Source organism: Engraulis encrasicolus, chromosome 3 (assembly GCF_034702125.1).
Source record: "Engraulis encrasicolus isolate BLACKSEA-1 chromosome 3, IST_EnEncr_1.0, whole genome shotgun sequence".
Lineage (NCBI taxonomy): Eukaryota > Metazoa > Chordata > Actinopteri > Clupeiformes > Engraulidae > Engraulis > Engraulis encrasicolus.
Genome location: NC_085859.1, coordinates 1,472,982 through 1,487,981, shown reverse-complemented (window position 1 = coordinate 1,487,981; position 15,000 = coordinate 1,472,982). Strand labels below are relative to the sequence as shown.

The 15,000-nt window shown below is 45.1% G+C and overlaps 1 protein-coding gene across 1 annotated transcript in view; it reads right to left on the bottom strand.

Moving 5' to 3' along the window:
- The window catches only part of LOC134445566 (BCL2/adenovirus E1B 19 kDa protein-interacting protein 3-like), a 16,985-nt gene extending 13,877 nt beyond the window's left edge, over positions 1 to 3,108 (bottom strand). Inside the window, exon 1 of the mRNA XM_063194614.1 lies at positions 2,976 to 3,108. Coding sequence (XP_063050684.1) covers positions 2,976 to 3,027 — 52 coding nt within the window. The 5' untranslated portion in view covers positions 3,028 to 3,108. The remainder of the gene's footprint in view (positions 1 to 2,975) is intronic.
- Between the last annotated feature and the right edge of the window lie 11,892 nt (positions 3,109 to 15,000).

Here is a 15,000-nt window from a genome sequence, read left to right as displayed (position 1 = left end):
TGGAAGATTGTGATGAAAAATCTGAATCGAGATTCTATGTTCAAAAAAATCTTGATATGACATTTTTTCCATATCGCCCACTCCTAAGTCAGTGTGTGTGAGTGTGAGTGTGTGTGTGTGTGTGTGTGTGTGTGTTCTGCAGGCCAGAGGAGATTATGTAATTTCTCCGGCATTCACTGCTGCATTCAGTAAAGCAGACTGGGCCACCCCTCCACCCCCCACCACACACACACACACACACACACACACACACACACACACACACACGACCCCGTCTGTAACCCTCACACACACACACCCCGTCTGTAACCTACCCACACACACACACACACACACACACACACACACACACCCCCATATATCCCGTCTGTAAGCTACTTTGCTTCCATGCAGATGATGAGACTCTCTGCTGCTTCTGGGAATCACTGAAGAGGAGCAGCCAGAGTGCAGACGTGTGTGTGTGTGTGTGTGTGTGTGTGTGTGTGTGTGTGTGTGATATTTTAACATGTGTGTGTGTGTGTGTGTGTGGGGGGTCTTGTGAATGAAGCATGAGTGCGCTAGAGGGGAAGAGACACTTGTCTTAGGTCTCTCTCTCTCTCTCTCTCTCACACACACACACACACACACACACACACACACACACACACACACACACACACACACACACACACACACACACACACACACACACACACCCTCCTGTGTCCTCATCAGTCAGTGTGTTCACGTAGCTGCTGCTGCTGCTTGGGGGGGCTACAACACGCCGGAACACAATGTTCCGTTCACAGGAAGGAACCTCTCAATGTTCCATTCTAGAACACAGCCTCATCGCGCTAAGCACCCCACATATGGGCTTGCATGCCCACCCACGGGGACCCCGGTTCGAGTCATTTCCCGATCCTCCCCTATCTCTCTGTCCTCACCATCTTTGGCTGTCCTGTGAAATAAAGGCATAAAAGCCCCTAAAAACACATATATATATATAAAAGAACACAGCCTCATGACGTTCCATTCTAGAACACAGGGTCTCAATATTCCATTCCAGAACACAACCTCATGGCATTCCATTCTAGAATGCAGGCAGGGTCTCAAATTCTAGAACACAGCCTCATGAGGTTCCATTGCATAAGACACCTAACAAGCACCTTGTGTTTCCTCTCACTGGAACGTTATCGGCACCTCTTGAGTTCTCTAGAACAGCGGTTTTTAAAGTGGGGTCCGGGGACCCCTGGGGGGCCGCGGCAGGTTGGCAGGAAAAATAGAGCAAAATAAAATGAATAATTTTATCAATTGAATAGCCTTAGAGGCCAACATATACAAAAATAAGCAAAACAATCTTGTTTACAATGTAGGCTAATGCATTCTGTAGTTAGGCCTAGTTATATGGGTTTAGGAATGCACCAACTTCAAGTTGTGAAATTGAGTGTGCAGGAAAAAAAATTGTGCGTCATGGCCCGTGGGGGGCCTTGTTTGGAATCTACAGGTAGGCTATCTGGGGGGCCTTGTCATGGTAAAGTTTGGGAAGCCCTGCTCTAGAAGAACCCATAGGTGGCGGGAAGGGGGATGCAGTGGTGTATTTCCATCCCCACTTCTGGGCTTCCTAAATGAGGCTTCCTCAACTTGTACTGCAGACAAAGGAGTGGAGTGCAGCAGCAGCAACATTGTCAAGAAATGAAGAACCAAGAAAAAAAAAAGAACCACCACCACCACTTTAAAAGTCGTTCCAGCGCCCTCGGAAGCCTCCCGACTCTAAGCCATAGCCTACCGTGTGGCAATAATATTACTGACTCGACTTCTGTGTGTTGACACACCATAAAGCCCACTGAGGCTTACCGTGTCTGCAACAGCAGGGCATGCCATCAGTCATGCAGCATGGCAGAAGCTATGGTAGACTGCACACACACACACACACACACACACACACACACACACACACACACACACACACACACACACACACACAGAGAAATGCTGCTATGGCATGCATGTAGGCTACAGTGTTCGCCTTCATGCAGACTGCCATTTTAGTTGGGCTGCGTTGGGGAAACACCCAGTCTGAAATTTACAAACATTTAAACAAACAAACAAACAAACAAACGTGATGCGTCAGCTGCGGGCCGCGTCTGCGTCGGGAACTAACTGGCTCTGATTGTAAACAACATAAGCATGCCCACGGCTGCTCAGCTGCAGTGCAACTCGCATCGCCAAGTCCAGAACAAAATGTTCTCTGTGTTCAGACCAAGTTACTTGCAGACAGCAGCAGCCACATCTTATCCCTGTTTACTGGTGCCGTTAGGGAGAGAACACACTCCCTATTTAATGCTTTAACTTAATGCCGAGACACCACTACATGACGCTCACCCTGTCGAGAAACGTCTTTGTTGAGAGTAGCCTGCTACCAATTTCTTTATTATTTCTGACGAAACAAACAGATCTCAGTCTAGTCTAAACAAAGCGCTCAAGTGTAAGTCCGTAACATGCGGATAGTAACTAAAGCCTGAGTAGGTTTGGAATAGTTTGCATCACAACATGGCTGTTGATAGAAACTGTCTGCGACGCCAAACTGGGATTTGTAACAGTTGCCTAGTTCTGGGAGACACCACCCCGCCCCCATCTCCATTTTACCCCAGTTCTTCTCTCGCCTTGTTTTGATACCAGAAATGACACCGCCCAGAAAGCACGCTAACATTCACACCAAGTTTCCATTGGTTTAAACCCCCATCAATCACACAAACAGTGGCCGATTACGGCATGTCATTGGTTGGTTTTGGCCTACGACACAACAACAAAAAACCCCGCCCTCAACCCCTCCCTGTGAGAAAATGAGGAAATTCCAACCACTAAAGCGAGCTGAAACAATAGAATAGACGTTACATAATATCATCACTGCTTCTCCGTAAAGAAACGGTGTTTTCTGCGGTCAAAAGGACGCGTTCTGCTGATTCCCTGCATGTCAATAGGCGCGCTAGTCTTACCGTTAAGTCCCGGTTCTTCGTTGTTGTTCTGCTGAGCTGCTGCCGTGGACATGTTGCCTCGAGACGCCGCTAGTCAGCAGTCACTCTCAGCGCACGGTGACGCACGCGCCTGCCTGTGATTCTGGAACGAGAGCGCTTTCGGGAGCGCGCGCACGTTCGGAGCCCCCCCATCCCCATCCCCCCTTCTCGTGGCCCCACCTGAACTGCTGCTACGTCATCTCTCGGTCAACCTTTTGGCCCAATCAAAAAAGTCTCAATGGAATTATTTCCAAGAAGTTATTATGCAAGAACATGCAACTGAGGACCTCAACTATAGCCTATATTTGGATGTTTTTTATAATATTTTTAATAGGACATGTCTACATATGTATATTTTAACCAAAAGCCCCCAGCAACCAACCATAATTCCGGCAACCTCTTTAATTTGCAACAGGACTCTTATGGCCAACTTTAAAGTATACACTTTTCATACATGCTACATCACCTCTATGTCAACCTTTTGTTTTGGCCCAATAAAATGTCTCAATGGAAGTAGCCTAGTTCTAATTCTAAGAAGTTATTATTATGAAAGAGAGTAGGCCTACAGCCGATGTCTATTATTTTATTTTCACTTTTTCCTTTTGTTTTAAATGAAGGCATGCAAGGCAGGATCATTTCAGCCTTTTGTATATAATTGGCACCTGGGCTCTTTCGACCAACTGACTAATAAACACCCAGACTTCTAATTTCTGTGTTGATAATGTTGTTGGTGGTCTCTGGCTTCTGTGTTTAAAGAGGATGTTTGATTCTCTCTGCCGGGGCCAGCTTCATGTTCCCACAGCCCAATGGTCCCACAGCCCCATGGTCCCACAGCCCCATGGTCCCACAGCTCTATGGTCCCACAGCCCAATGGTCCCACAGCCCAACGGTCCCACAGTCCAATGGTCCCCAATGGTCCCACAGCCCAATGGTCCCACAGCCCAATGGTCCCACAGCCCAATGGTCCCACAGCCCAACGGTCCCATTTTTAAGAAAATATTCAAATATTGGCCCTATGTTCCACAACTCCACGTTCCCACATTTACGAGTTAAGAGAACGTGCCTTTCTCCCCGCCATGGAACATAGGGACATGGGGATTTGAACAAACTCTCAGAAATGTGGGAACATAGAGCAGCAGGAATATGCTGTGGGGCCTAAAGTAATGTTAAAAGTACACGTCTTAGTGATGTGCAGGGCCGCTAACAGCTTTTGCTGGGCCCCGGACAAAACCTCCTAAAAGGCCCCGGCCCAAGCCTATACATAATGCAGTGTTTCTCAAACTTTTTCAGACCGAGGACCACTTTGTCCCCCCAAAAATGTTCAGGGACCACCTATTAACTGAATTGACAGTTGAAGGGTACTATTCAACACTGTTAATTTTTGATGCAGATCACTTACTTTTTATTCACATTTACAAGCCTTATTGTAGTGAAAATAGGACTTCAGACATGTTTGGCTTTGTGATCATGTTACAAATATAGCCTTCAGCTTGCCTATCTGGGAAAAGTAGAAATCCCTTTGAGGACCACCTGAGCTCTGTCACGGACCACCAGTGGTCCCCGGACCACACTTTGAGAATCACTGACATAATGTAATGTGGGAACCCAATTCTGGGGCCCCTATCTCTCTGGGCCCGGGACAACATGTCCCTTTGTCCCCCCATGCCGGTGGGACCATAGACACACTCCCCTCTCTGCTTTGCAGCCACACACTCCACTCCCCTCCCCTCTCGACCTTAAGGGCTCTGCATACTTCACGTGCGCACTTTGGCGCGTTTGGCGCGAGAACCATTAATGACGTCATCACTTGCGCCAGACTATTCATACTTCAAAAGCGCCCTTACAGGCTTTCGCTCGCATTGTCGGAAGTGCCTTCTGCTGTTCATGAGAGAAACGGCAGTATCTTTCGCAACTCGCAGCGTGAGTTCTATGGATGTATAAAATAGAAAGCCAAACACGGCTGCTGTAGGGCTACTGAACGTCTGACTTGTGACTTACCACATTGAAACATACATTTTTTTGTTGTAGCCTACATTGCCAGATCATTCCAAGACCATGTGAGAGCGGCAGAATTTATAAATAGATCGCCGAACACAACATGCTTCTGAACAAAGTAAACAATTGTTTCACTGAACAACATTTAAGAGAGAAGATAAAATAACTCTCTAGGACATTTTATTATCCTCAAAATGATGCAGGATCCATTCTGTAGTAGCCTACACTAGTTGTAGCCTCTCTTCGCAACTCCTGCTTTGTCTGCCTACCTGCATGGTCGCTGGTGGTGCACGACAAGTTACAAAAAATGTGGGGTGCACGACGTCGCGCCACGGCAGCTCGCGCCACGGCGTGTGACGTCATTTTGGGTTACGTGACGGCGCGAGTGAGGTCGCGAGTGAAGTATGAAGGAGGGTAGCGCCAGTCACGACAAGTATGAATCCCCCTTTACAGTGCATGCACACCAACGGCGCGGACATCCACAGTACGTCCACAGAACGTGTCCGTTATCAGTCCGAAACTGTTAGAAAACATGAAAACAAATCATGCCTTGCACACAGGAACGCGATGTAAGCGTGGCGCATGTCCGGCCCGACTAGACATGTCCGCGTTGGTCGTTGAAAATAGAACTCGAGTCTGTTTTCCTGTGCAAACGTCCGCGTTCAATGCACGGCTTCCATTGAAAATGAATGGCTGCTGCCCTCGGATAGAACGTGGACGTTGACTGTGTGTGTAGTGTGAAAGGCAGCCCGCAAACCACTCGCACTGCTCACGGAGACGATAAGGAAACGTGCCGTCCCTGTGTGCATGTACCGTAAGTAGACCTGATTTAGCCAGATGCCACACACTCCACTCCCCTCTCTGCTTACCAGGACCTAGGGCAGACCAGAAGCCCCCCCGCCCTGAGCAGACCAGAAGCCCCCCCGCCCTGAGCAGACCAGAAGCCCCCCCGCCCTNTGTAGACCAGAAGCCCCCCCGCCCTGAGCAGACCAGAAGCCCCCCCGCCCTGTGTACAGCAGCCTAATACTGAAGTCAGTTTAAATAAATAACTGTAGGCCTGCTGGGAAGACAACATTGTGTTTGCCATGAACCATAAGTGTGCTGTTTTTTTTTTATTAAACAACTGGGAGCATTTACAGTGTTGCGGACATGATCATTTCCTTCAGTTATTTTGTTTTGTCTGGCACCTGTGCCACTGATGTGTGCACATTGTCTGCGTTCTCTGTTTTTAGCATCAGCCGTAACACAAAGCAGCATAACAGCAGAGTCAACAGCACAGCGGCTGATGTGGATCAGACTGGAGTCCAGTCTGGTACTTTGAGGTTCAAGGCTAGTGAGCTATTGTAACGAAATTTACGTTCATCCACGTCTGTGTGTTGCATGTTTCTAAAACGACCTGCGTCCCTACAAGCCTTCAAGCGCCACAGGCCAGAGTCATGACACGTGGCCCATAATGCACTGTCCTTCATGACAGGTGTGTGTGTGTGTGTGTGTGTGTGTGTGTGTGTGTGTGTGTGTGTGTGTGTGTGTGTGTGTGTGTGATAGGACGTGGTCGTGTGTGTGTGTGTGTGTGTGTGTGTGTGTGTGTGTGTGTGTGTGTGTGTGTGTGTGTGTGTGTGTGTGTGTGTGTGTGTGTGTGTGTGTGTGTTAGGACGTGGTCGTGTGTGTGTGTGTGTGTGTGTGTGTGTGTGTGTGTGTGTGTGTGTGTGTGTGTGTCTGTGTGTGTGTGTGTGTGTGTGTGTGTGTGTGTGTGTGTGTGTGTGTGTGTGTGTGTGTGTTCAGGGAAGCTGACAGAGGGGGACAAAGGGGTCATTTGTCCCGGGCCCAGGGAGCCCAGAATTGGGTACACAGCATGTACTATTTGGGGCCCTTTCAGATGACTTTGTCGGGGGGCAGCCAAAGCTGTCAGCGGCGCTGTGTGTGTGTGTGTGTGTGTGTGTGTGTGTGTGTGTGTGTGTGTGTGTGTGTGTGTGTGTGTGTGTGTGTGTGTGTGTGTGTGTGTGTGTGTGTGTGTGTGTGTGTGTCCAGTCAGTGTCCTTCATGATAGATGACAGATTTTCTATCTATCTATCTATCTATCTATCTATCTATCTATCTATCTATCTATCTATCTGTCTATCTATCTATCTGTCTATCTGTCTATCTATCTATCTATCTATCTATCTATCTATCTATCTATCTATCTATCTATCTATCTATCTATCTATCTATCTATCTATCTATCACACAGACAATTTCATCCTCTCTCCCCCCCTCTCTCTTTCTCTCTCTCTCCCTCCCTCTCTCTCTCTCCCCCCCCCCCCCCCTCTCTCTCTCCCTCTGTCTCCCTCTCTCTCTCTCTCCCTCTCTCATTGGGCCACTCTCTCTGCTTTTTTGTGTCTGGTTGAAATGAATATGACAAGGAGAAAACTGTAGTCAGTAATAATAATAATAATAATACAGTTTTTCTCGATTGGTTTTGTACATTTCTCACAACAGAATAATGATTCTCAAAAGTCTTTGTTCAATTGTGATTTCCTGGTGTTACCTCTGCACATGGTCAAATCAGTTTCTCATTGCTTTCGGCATATAGCAAATGCTCTCGTCCACCATGCCATGGCTGTGTACAATTCTCAGTGATATCGTACATTATCAATTGCTTTTGTCATATCACTCAAAAAGCTGTGTCACTGAATGCATGAAACTATCTCAATCTTATCTGATCGATGTAATATAAAAATGAATTTACAACATTTCCCATCCAATCTAAACAGCATTTCGCTTCAGAAAAGATCCTCAAGAGTGTACTATTCAATTGACAACATGAGAAATTGATTTGACTAGCTTGTCCATACACTATGACACCATGACTAACCATTCTGCTGGCGCTGATACGTTTATTGACACAAAAAACTTGGTTTTGAAAGACAAATAAGGGTTTTGAGCAAGAGACTCGGTTTTGCAGGTTATCCACCGTGTTTTGCCATTTGTTAAAGCTGTTTTGAGAATGAATATTATGTTTTGCAAATTGCAAGAGAGATTCGAGAAATGTACAAAACCAATTGAGAAATACTGTAATAATAATAATAATAATAATAATAATAATAATACAAGTACACTTTGCAGTGCAGAATGAACACAGGTTAATTACTCCCCTCACCAACCGGGTCGGGGGTCGAACCAGCAACCTTTGGGCTACAAGTCTGATGCTCTAACCGCTTACCCATGACGGCCCTCAATCAACAGGTTTGGGGTCACGTAAGGACACTTCTCTCCAAATCCAAGTCAAATGTCCCTCATGATAGGTGTGTGTGTGTGTGTGTGTGTGTGTGTGTGTGTGTGTGTGTGTGTGTGTGTGTGTGTGTGTGCATGCGTGCGTGTGTGTCCAGTGTCCTTCGTGATAGGTTACAGGTTTGCTGTTTCCCACAACACCCACGACTCTAAAACATTATCTGATCAGACTGATGCAGTATTACCCAATTCAGACCTTTTTTCAGCCTGTTTTTTATTATTGTGTTTTACCTGTTTTTCATTGTGTTGGCTTTGTGTTTTTACCATTACTATTTACTGTTCCAAGCTTTTGCTGTTTTTATCATTTATAATACATGTGTACAGTATGTGTTCTTATTTGTAAAGGAATATCCTTTATTTGTGAAGCACATTGAGTTGTCATACAGGCAGTTGATGTGAACCCTCTTTCTCTCTCCCTCTCTCTCAATCTCACACTCCCCCCCCCTCTCTCTCTCTCTCTCTCCCACATCTCAACGTCCCCCCCCTCCCCCCCTTTTGTTTGTCTGGTTCAAACGAATATGACAAGGAGAAAACTGTAGTCAATAATAATAATAATAATAATAATAATAATAATAATAATAATAATAATAATAATAATAACAATAATAATACAAATACAAAATGGTAACATAGTAGTGTGTTAAAACAGGTCAATAAGTAGGAAGACAGTAATGAAAAATAAAACAAAGTCCAGCAATATATGAAATAAAAGCAGAGCAGCAATCTGATGGGTCGGGAGTCGAACCAGCAACCTTTGGGCTACAATTCTAACGCTTTAATCACTTACACATGACGGCCCTCAAGCAACAGGTTTGGGGTCACGTAAGGACACTTCTCCCCAAATCCAGGTCATGATAGGTGTGTGTGTGTATATGTGTGTGTGTGTGTGTGTGTATATGTGTGTGTGTGTATGTGTGTGTGTGTCCAGTGTCCTTCGTGATAGGCGTCAGGTTTGCAGTTTCCCACAACACCCACCGCTGCTTTTAAAACCAGGTTAAAAACCAAATTGTTTACTGTTGTGTTTAACTAACCTGTTTCCACATTCATTTCATGGCGCTGTTAATATTATTGTGTTTCGTCTGTGTGTTTTTCATTGTGTTTCCATTTTTATCATTAATCTTACTATTAATTGTCACACACACACGTGCATGGACACACAAACACGCACACACACACAGACACATACACACACACACACACACACACAGACACATACACACACACACAGGGAAGCCAACAGTGGGGGTGGACAAAGGGGTCCGGTGACCCGGGCCTAGGAAGAGATGGGGGAGAGATGCAGAATACGGTCTATACGGGCCCTGCACACACACACACACACACACACACACACACACACACACACACACACACACACACACACACACACACACACACACACACACACACACACACACACACACACACACCTTGCCTTGCAGGAGGTTACGTAATGAGTCCTGAACAGGGCTGGCCGCTAGAAAAGGTACGGGCATGTTTGGTAAAGACCAGTGGGCAGGTCCATCTGAATTGTGGGCCGGGCTCTAAGGAAGATAAATAAATAAATAAATTCCCCGAAGCGTCGGCTGCTGAGGACTGTCGACCCACCGGGAAAATGCCCCGTATGCCAGATTACCAGTCCAGCCCTGCCCATGAAAGCGCATAAAAACTGGTGCCTGGAGAGGTAGGCTACCGTCTCACTTGCCTAACTACTACTACTACCACTACTACTATTGCTACTACTACTACCACCTCCTGTGCTGCTACCGCTGCTACACCTGATAGAGTGTGTGGTGTTGTTAGGATGAGGTCTGCCATCTCCCTGATGGTGCTGCTGCTGTTCTCCATGTCTGGAGTTCAGGCTCGCAGCACCCAAACTGAAGTCCAGCCAGAGAGCCAGGACACTGGGGCTGCTGCTGCTGAAGTCTCTACCCAGCTGGACGTCTCTGCTGAGCTGAAGGAACTCCGAGACCTGGTGGTAGGTTAATTTGTTTATTTTAAGGTTCATTTGTTTATTTGTTTACTGGAGACCAGCGAGACTAAGATTTATTTGTTGAATCCTCTCCAGGGATGCCACAGCTATTCTTCCTGGCCGCATTAGTAACATCATCGCAAAAAAAACGTAAAGCAGAGGATTAGTGTCCAGTACTATCACTTTTTAAGTGTGTTGAATATAGCAATGCAATACTGATAATCCTATGCAAAATTTCCTTGACTTCATTCATTCATTGCCAACCGTCAATGAATTGTATATGGGACAGTTCATTTTGGCAGGGTTTCTGGGGGTTTTCCCCCAGAAAAATTGTATTTCTTAGATGTAATTTCCTGCATTTTCACGCATTCTAACATCCCGTTTCCAGTTTCAGCTTAATAGGAACCAATAGAAATCCAATTATATTTCTTATTTAATTACAACCAATACCAATACAATACGAATAAGAAGTATTAACATTTTATCTCTATATATGAGGTCTATAATATGATCTTTATCAAATGCCTGTTACAGTACAAATTCACCATTTATAATAGAAGTGTGATGTGCACTTTACTACATATATACAATATAACAGAGGGACCATTGGGTTAATGTCATACAGGTCTCGATTTTACCCCGAGTGGCGTAATTGTGCAATTCGGTTATTTCATTGGAAAAAAAAAAACTTGAAAAAAAAAAATATATATACTTTTTTTTTTTTTTTTTGTACATCCGGGCCGGATGGAACCCTCTGGCGGGCCGGATGCGGCCCATGGGCCGTACGTTTGACACCCCTGCATTAGAGTATATATAAACAAGAGACATTGTTTGTTCTGTTTCACCAAGGTGGCGTCTCTGGAGAAGGTGACTGCAGACCAACAGGCGGAGATGACAGCAGTGAAGACCAGGCTGGCGGACACTGAGGCTGAGGTGACAGCAGTGAAGACCAGGCTGGCGGACACTGAGGCAGAGGTGGAGACTCTAAAAGGGGGCATCACAGCAGCAATCCCCAAGGTGGCATTCACAGCAGGACTGGGTAATTACGCAGTAGAGAATGTAGGTGATGACTACTTGGATCTGGTTTTCAAAAATATCGTTACAAATGTGGGAGGGGGCTACAATAATCAGACAGGTGTCTTCACGGCCCCAGTAAAGGGGGTCTACTACTTTAGGTACACTGCCATGGACTACTTTCAACCAGGCTATATGGAGATCTTTACACGTCTGAATGGGGAGCTGGCCATGGTTAGCTCTGAGTATGATGATAACGGAAAAAGTATCCATGGTAGCAATGGCTTCACTCTGCAACTGGAGGAGGGAGACAGAGTTAACCTGCAACTCCTCCCGAGCAGCAGAATCTATGATAATGGTTACCACTACTCACACTTCAGTGGCTTCTTACTGTTTCCCCTTTGAAGTGTTTCAACATGATGGTCAAATAATTGACCTGATAAATAGATGGAAATCATAGATCTAATAAATAAATGATTGATCATTGATGTAATAACTATGATCTAATAAAACACTGTAAGGTTGGTCTTGTTTGAAGTGTTTTTTTTTTAAATGGATCATTTTAATTGTAGTCTCTTGTCACAAATCGTAAATATAGCAAGTCATTAACTAAACTGTGACCATGTTTAAAATGTTCTCATTTCTTCATGTTTGTGGTTCAAGTTGATTTGTAAATTCACACCAGAGGAATTCCAGTTCTGTGCCCCACGTCTGATCCTATTGATACAGGACATTGTGTGAGAAATGTAATAAACAATTGAAAAATAAATAAACCGTGAGCATGCGCATGTAGTCTTGTATTCATTCACTTGACAGACCGGCAGCATAAAACTTGTGTGGAAGTACAGACAAGATTTTTTTTTTCTTTTTAAAAAGGTAAAGCCCAAAGGTATCCACATTAAACAGTAAATGTTCACAGTAGTAAACGCAGTCTAAGTGGGACATTAAGGATCCCTTTACAGCTTGTATGTATGACTAAACCAAAATAACTATGCCTCAGCAATGACTATGGCAACAAGTGAAAATATGAAATATGACAACTCATCTGAACACATAAGTATTACACAATACCCTCCCGCTCTCTCCCCCTCCCTCCCGCTCTCTCTCTCATTGGGCCACTCCGTCCCTGCATTTAAACAGTAGACCGTGGACAGATACGTAAAATAGGCTCGTTCGTGACGACGCAGTAAGATTTTTGCTAGGCAATTCTAACCAGAATGCAGCAAACTGGCAAAGTGCGCATGCCCACTGCCTAGCAAAAATCTTACTGCTTCGTCACGAACGTGCCTAATGGGTGCGATTGAGATACGGCAACGGCTGCATCCGCATTTAGACAGCAATACATTCTGGCTCAAAAAGTTGCATGACGGTTAGATTTCCTGTCAAACTTCAAAATTTTGGTGATGTTGCGTTGACGAGGTGACATGACTTGCGCATGGTCAGTGGGGGCGACACCAATGATGGATCATTTGTGGCCAAATTAACGGCAGCTGTTGGTCAGTAAGCCCTCCTGTCTCTACTCTCCTTGGTGTATACACACAAGTACTGCAGTGAGTGTTTCCAGAGTTTTCATTGGTCAAGGTGGTGTGTGGGGGGCGGGGCTATCTGCTATGAGACACATGTGGCTGTCACCGTGGGAAAGGCCCCGTTGTGTCGTTTCATATGAAATATGATTTGAAAAATTACTACAATTGCACATTTAGAGGTTTACATAAGTAACACAAGCACAACACAAAATCTGTCTTTTGAGGAGACCTTGTCAAGCAAAGCACAGCCGGTTTTACTCTTGGGAAACTGTGAACGTGTACACACACACACACACACTACACACACACACACACACACACACACATACTGCAGTGTGTCCTGCAGAGTTGTCGCTAGTCCAGGTGGGGTTAGCCGCTATCAGACACACGTGGCCGTCACCGTGGGAAAGGCCCAGTTGTGGCGTTATGTATGAAATATGATATGAAAAACGGCTACAATTATACATTTTGTTGAAACAGTTTAGATGTAATTCACAACACAAAATCTGCGTCTTTTGAGGGGACATAGTGAAGGGGGTAGGTGCTTGTTGTCAAGGGAGTTTTTCCCCAACGAAAGGGAGTTTTTCCTCACTCCTGATGCCACCAGGGGCCACATCTGAGCGCCCAAATTCAGAGTGACTATCTATGACTTATGCCAGACACAGCCACTATGGACCTCACGCCTCTAAGAATCCTCAGGGTTCCCACTCTTTTTCAAAAATCATTTTCCAGGACATTTCCAGGACATTTCCAGGACTATTTTTGGATAATTCAGGACGGATATTTCATCCGTCGGACCCACAATTTGGACATACATAGCAACACACAATGCATTTTAGAGACAATGTAACAGTTGTAATGAATAAGTGTGTTAGGGAAGAGGGTACGTCCAAAGACGTCATAAGAGCATAGTATGGCATGGCCGCAAGGGGAGTCACTTTCTTCTTCTGCAGTTAGTACTAAGGAGACTAGTGATAGGAGGGATTACATTAAACACTGACAACTGCATCTCCTATCTTGACCAATTTTGCGAAGTTACAGAGTTCAGATTTTATCCATTATGGCTTTGCAGCCACTGACCATGAGCACAGTGTCTTTAAGCAATGTCCTCGGACTACACCTAACTCAATGCATTTTCCATTGAGTGATACTTCTTATCCAATGTACGTTATTTGCTTAGTACTGGCGGCAAGGTAAAATGCAAAGCCACTACCGGCAGGGCTTGAGTGTGGAACAGGTCATAGGACATAGTGAATTTGTGTCAGCTGTAATTAAGGCTGAATGACAGCTGTAATTTAACCACAAACTGAACATTGACGACAGGACCATCCTATTTTGACCGGGCCGGAACTAGCAGCAGCTCCTCGCACCCACAATGCAATTCAAATTGCGGAGTTTCCAGTGTCATAATTTTTATCGATCATGGCATCCACTGCGCATGGTGTCCCCGGGCTACGCCCCCGTACTACACCGTGGCCAATGCAATTTCCTGCGAATAAGCGTTCTTATCCATTCTATGTTCTTTCTCCAAAGGTATTGACCTGGGTTGCGGTTGAAGATCACCAGCTGTCTCGCTAGTAGGAATCTGCTGGAGCTTGGCGACCACACCCCTATGTAAAATTTCGCAAGCCCAGCACGTGCAGCCTCTGTTCAATTGAAATGCTTTCTGATCCACAAAACATTTATTTGGAATTAAATGAAAGTGGCGTGCAATGTTAACTCACATTAATGTCACATTATCTCAGAAATTAATACCTTAACAGTCTCTCTCTTATCGCAAAAAATAGTGTACTTGGATTTAAATGCATTCTCCACAAGACTTGACTTTGACTTTTTTGCTCACCAACCATTCTGGCCAGTGGTTTCTGTCTTTCTGCAAGCCAGTTTTGTTGCCAGTTTCTTTTTCTCTGGAATATTCTTGCATACAAACAATTGATGCGACTACTGTGATTTGTCACACCAAAGATCAAACTAGCTTTCAAAGTGGTTAGTGAGACTGAAAGCTCTGATCCCCAAAAAAGATAGCAGTACAATTTTTTGTAAGGAAGTGCTAGCACTGCCTATTTGTAGGCCTATTATGACCGTAAGCAGGTTTTCGAGAGATATATAACGCCATGATATCAGCTAGCGACTTTTCAGCAAGCCAACTAGCGACTTCTAGCGACTTTTGGCAACATTGAGTCAAAGAATATGACTGTGTATAAGTGCAATCAAAGATGGCAACCTGACCAAA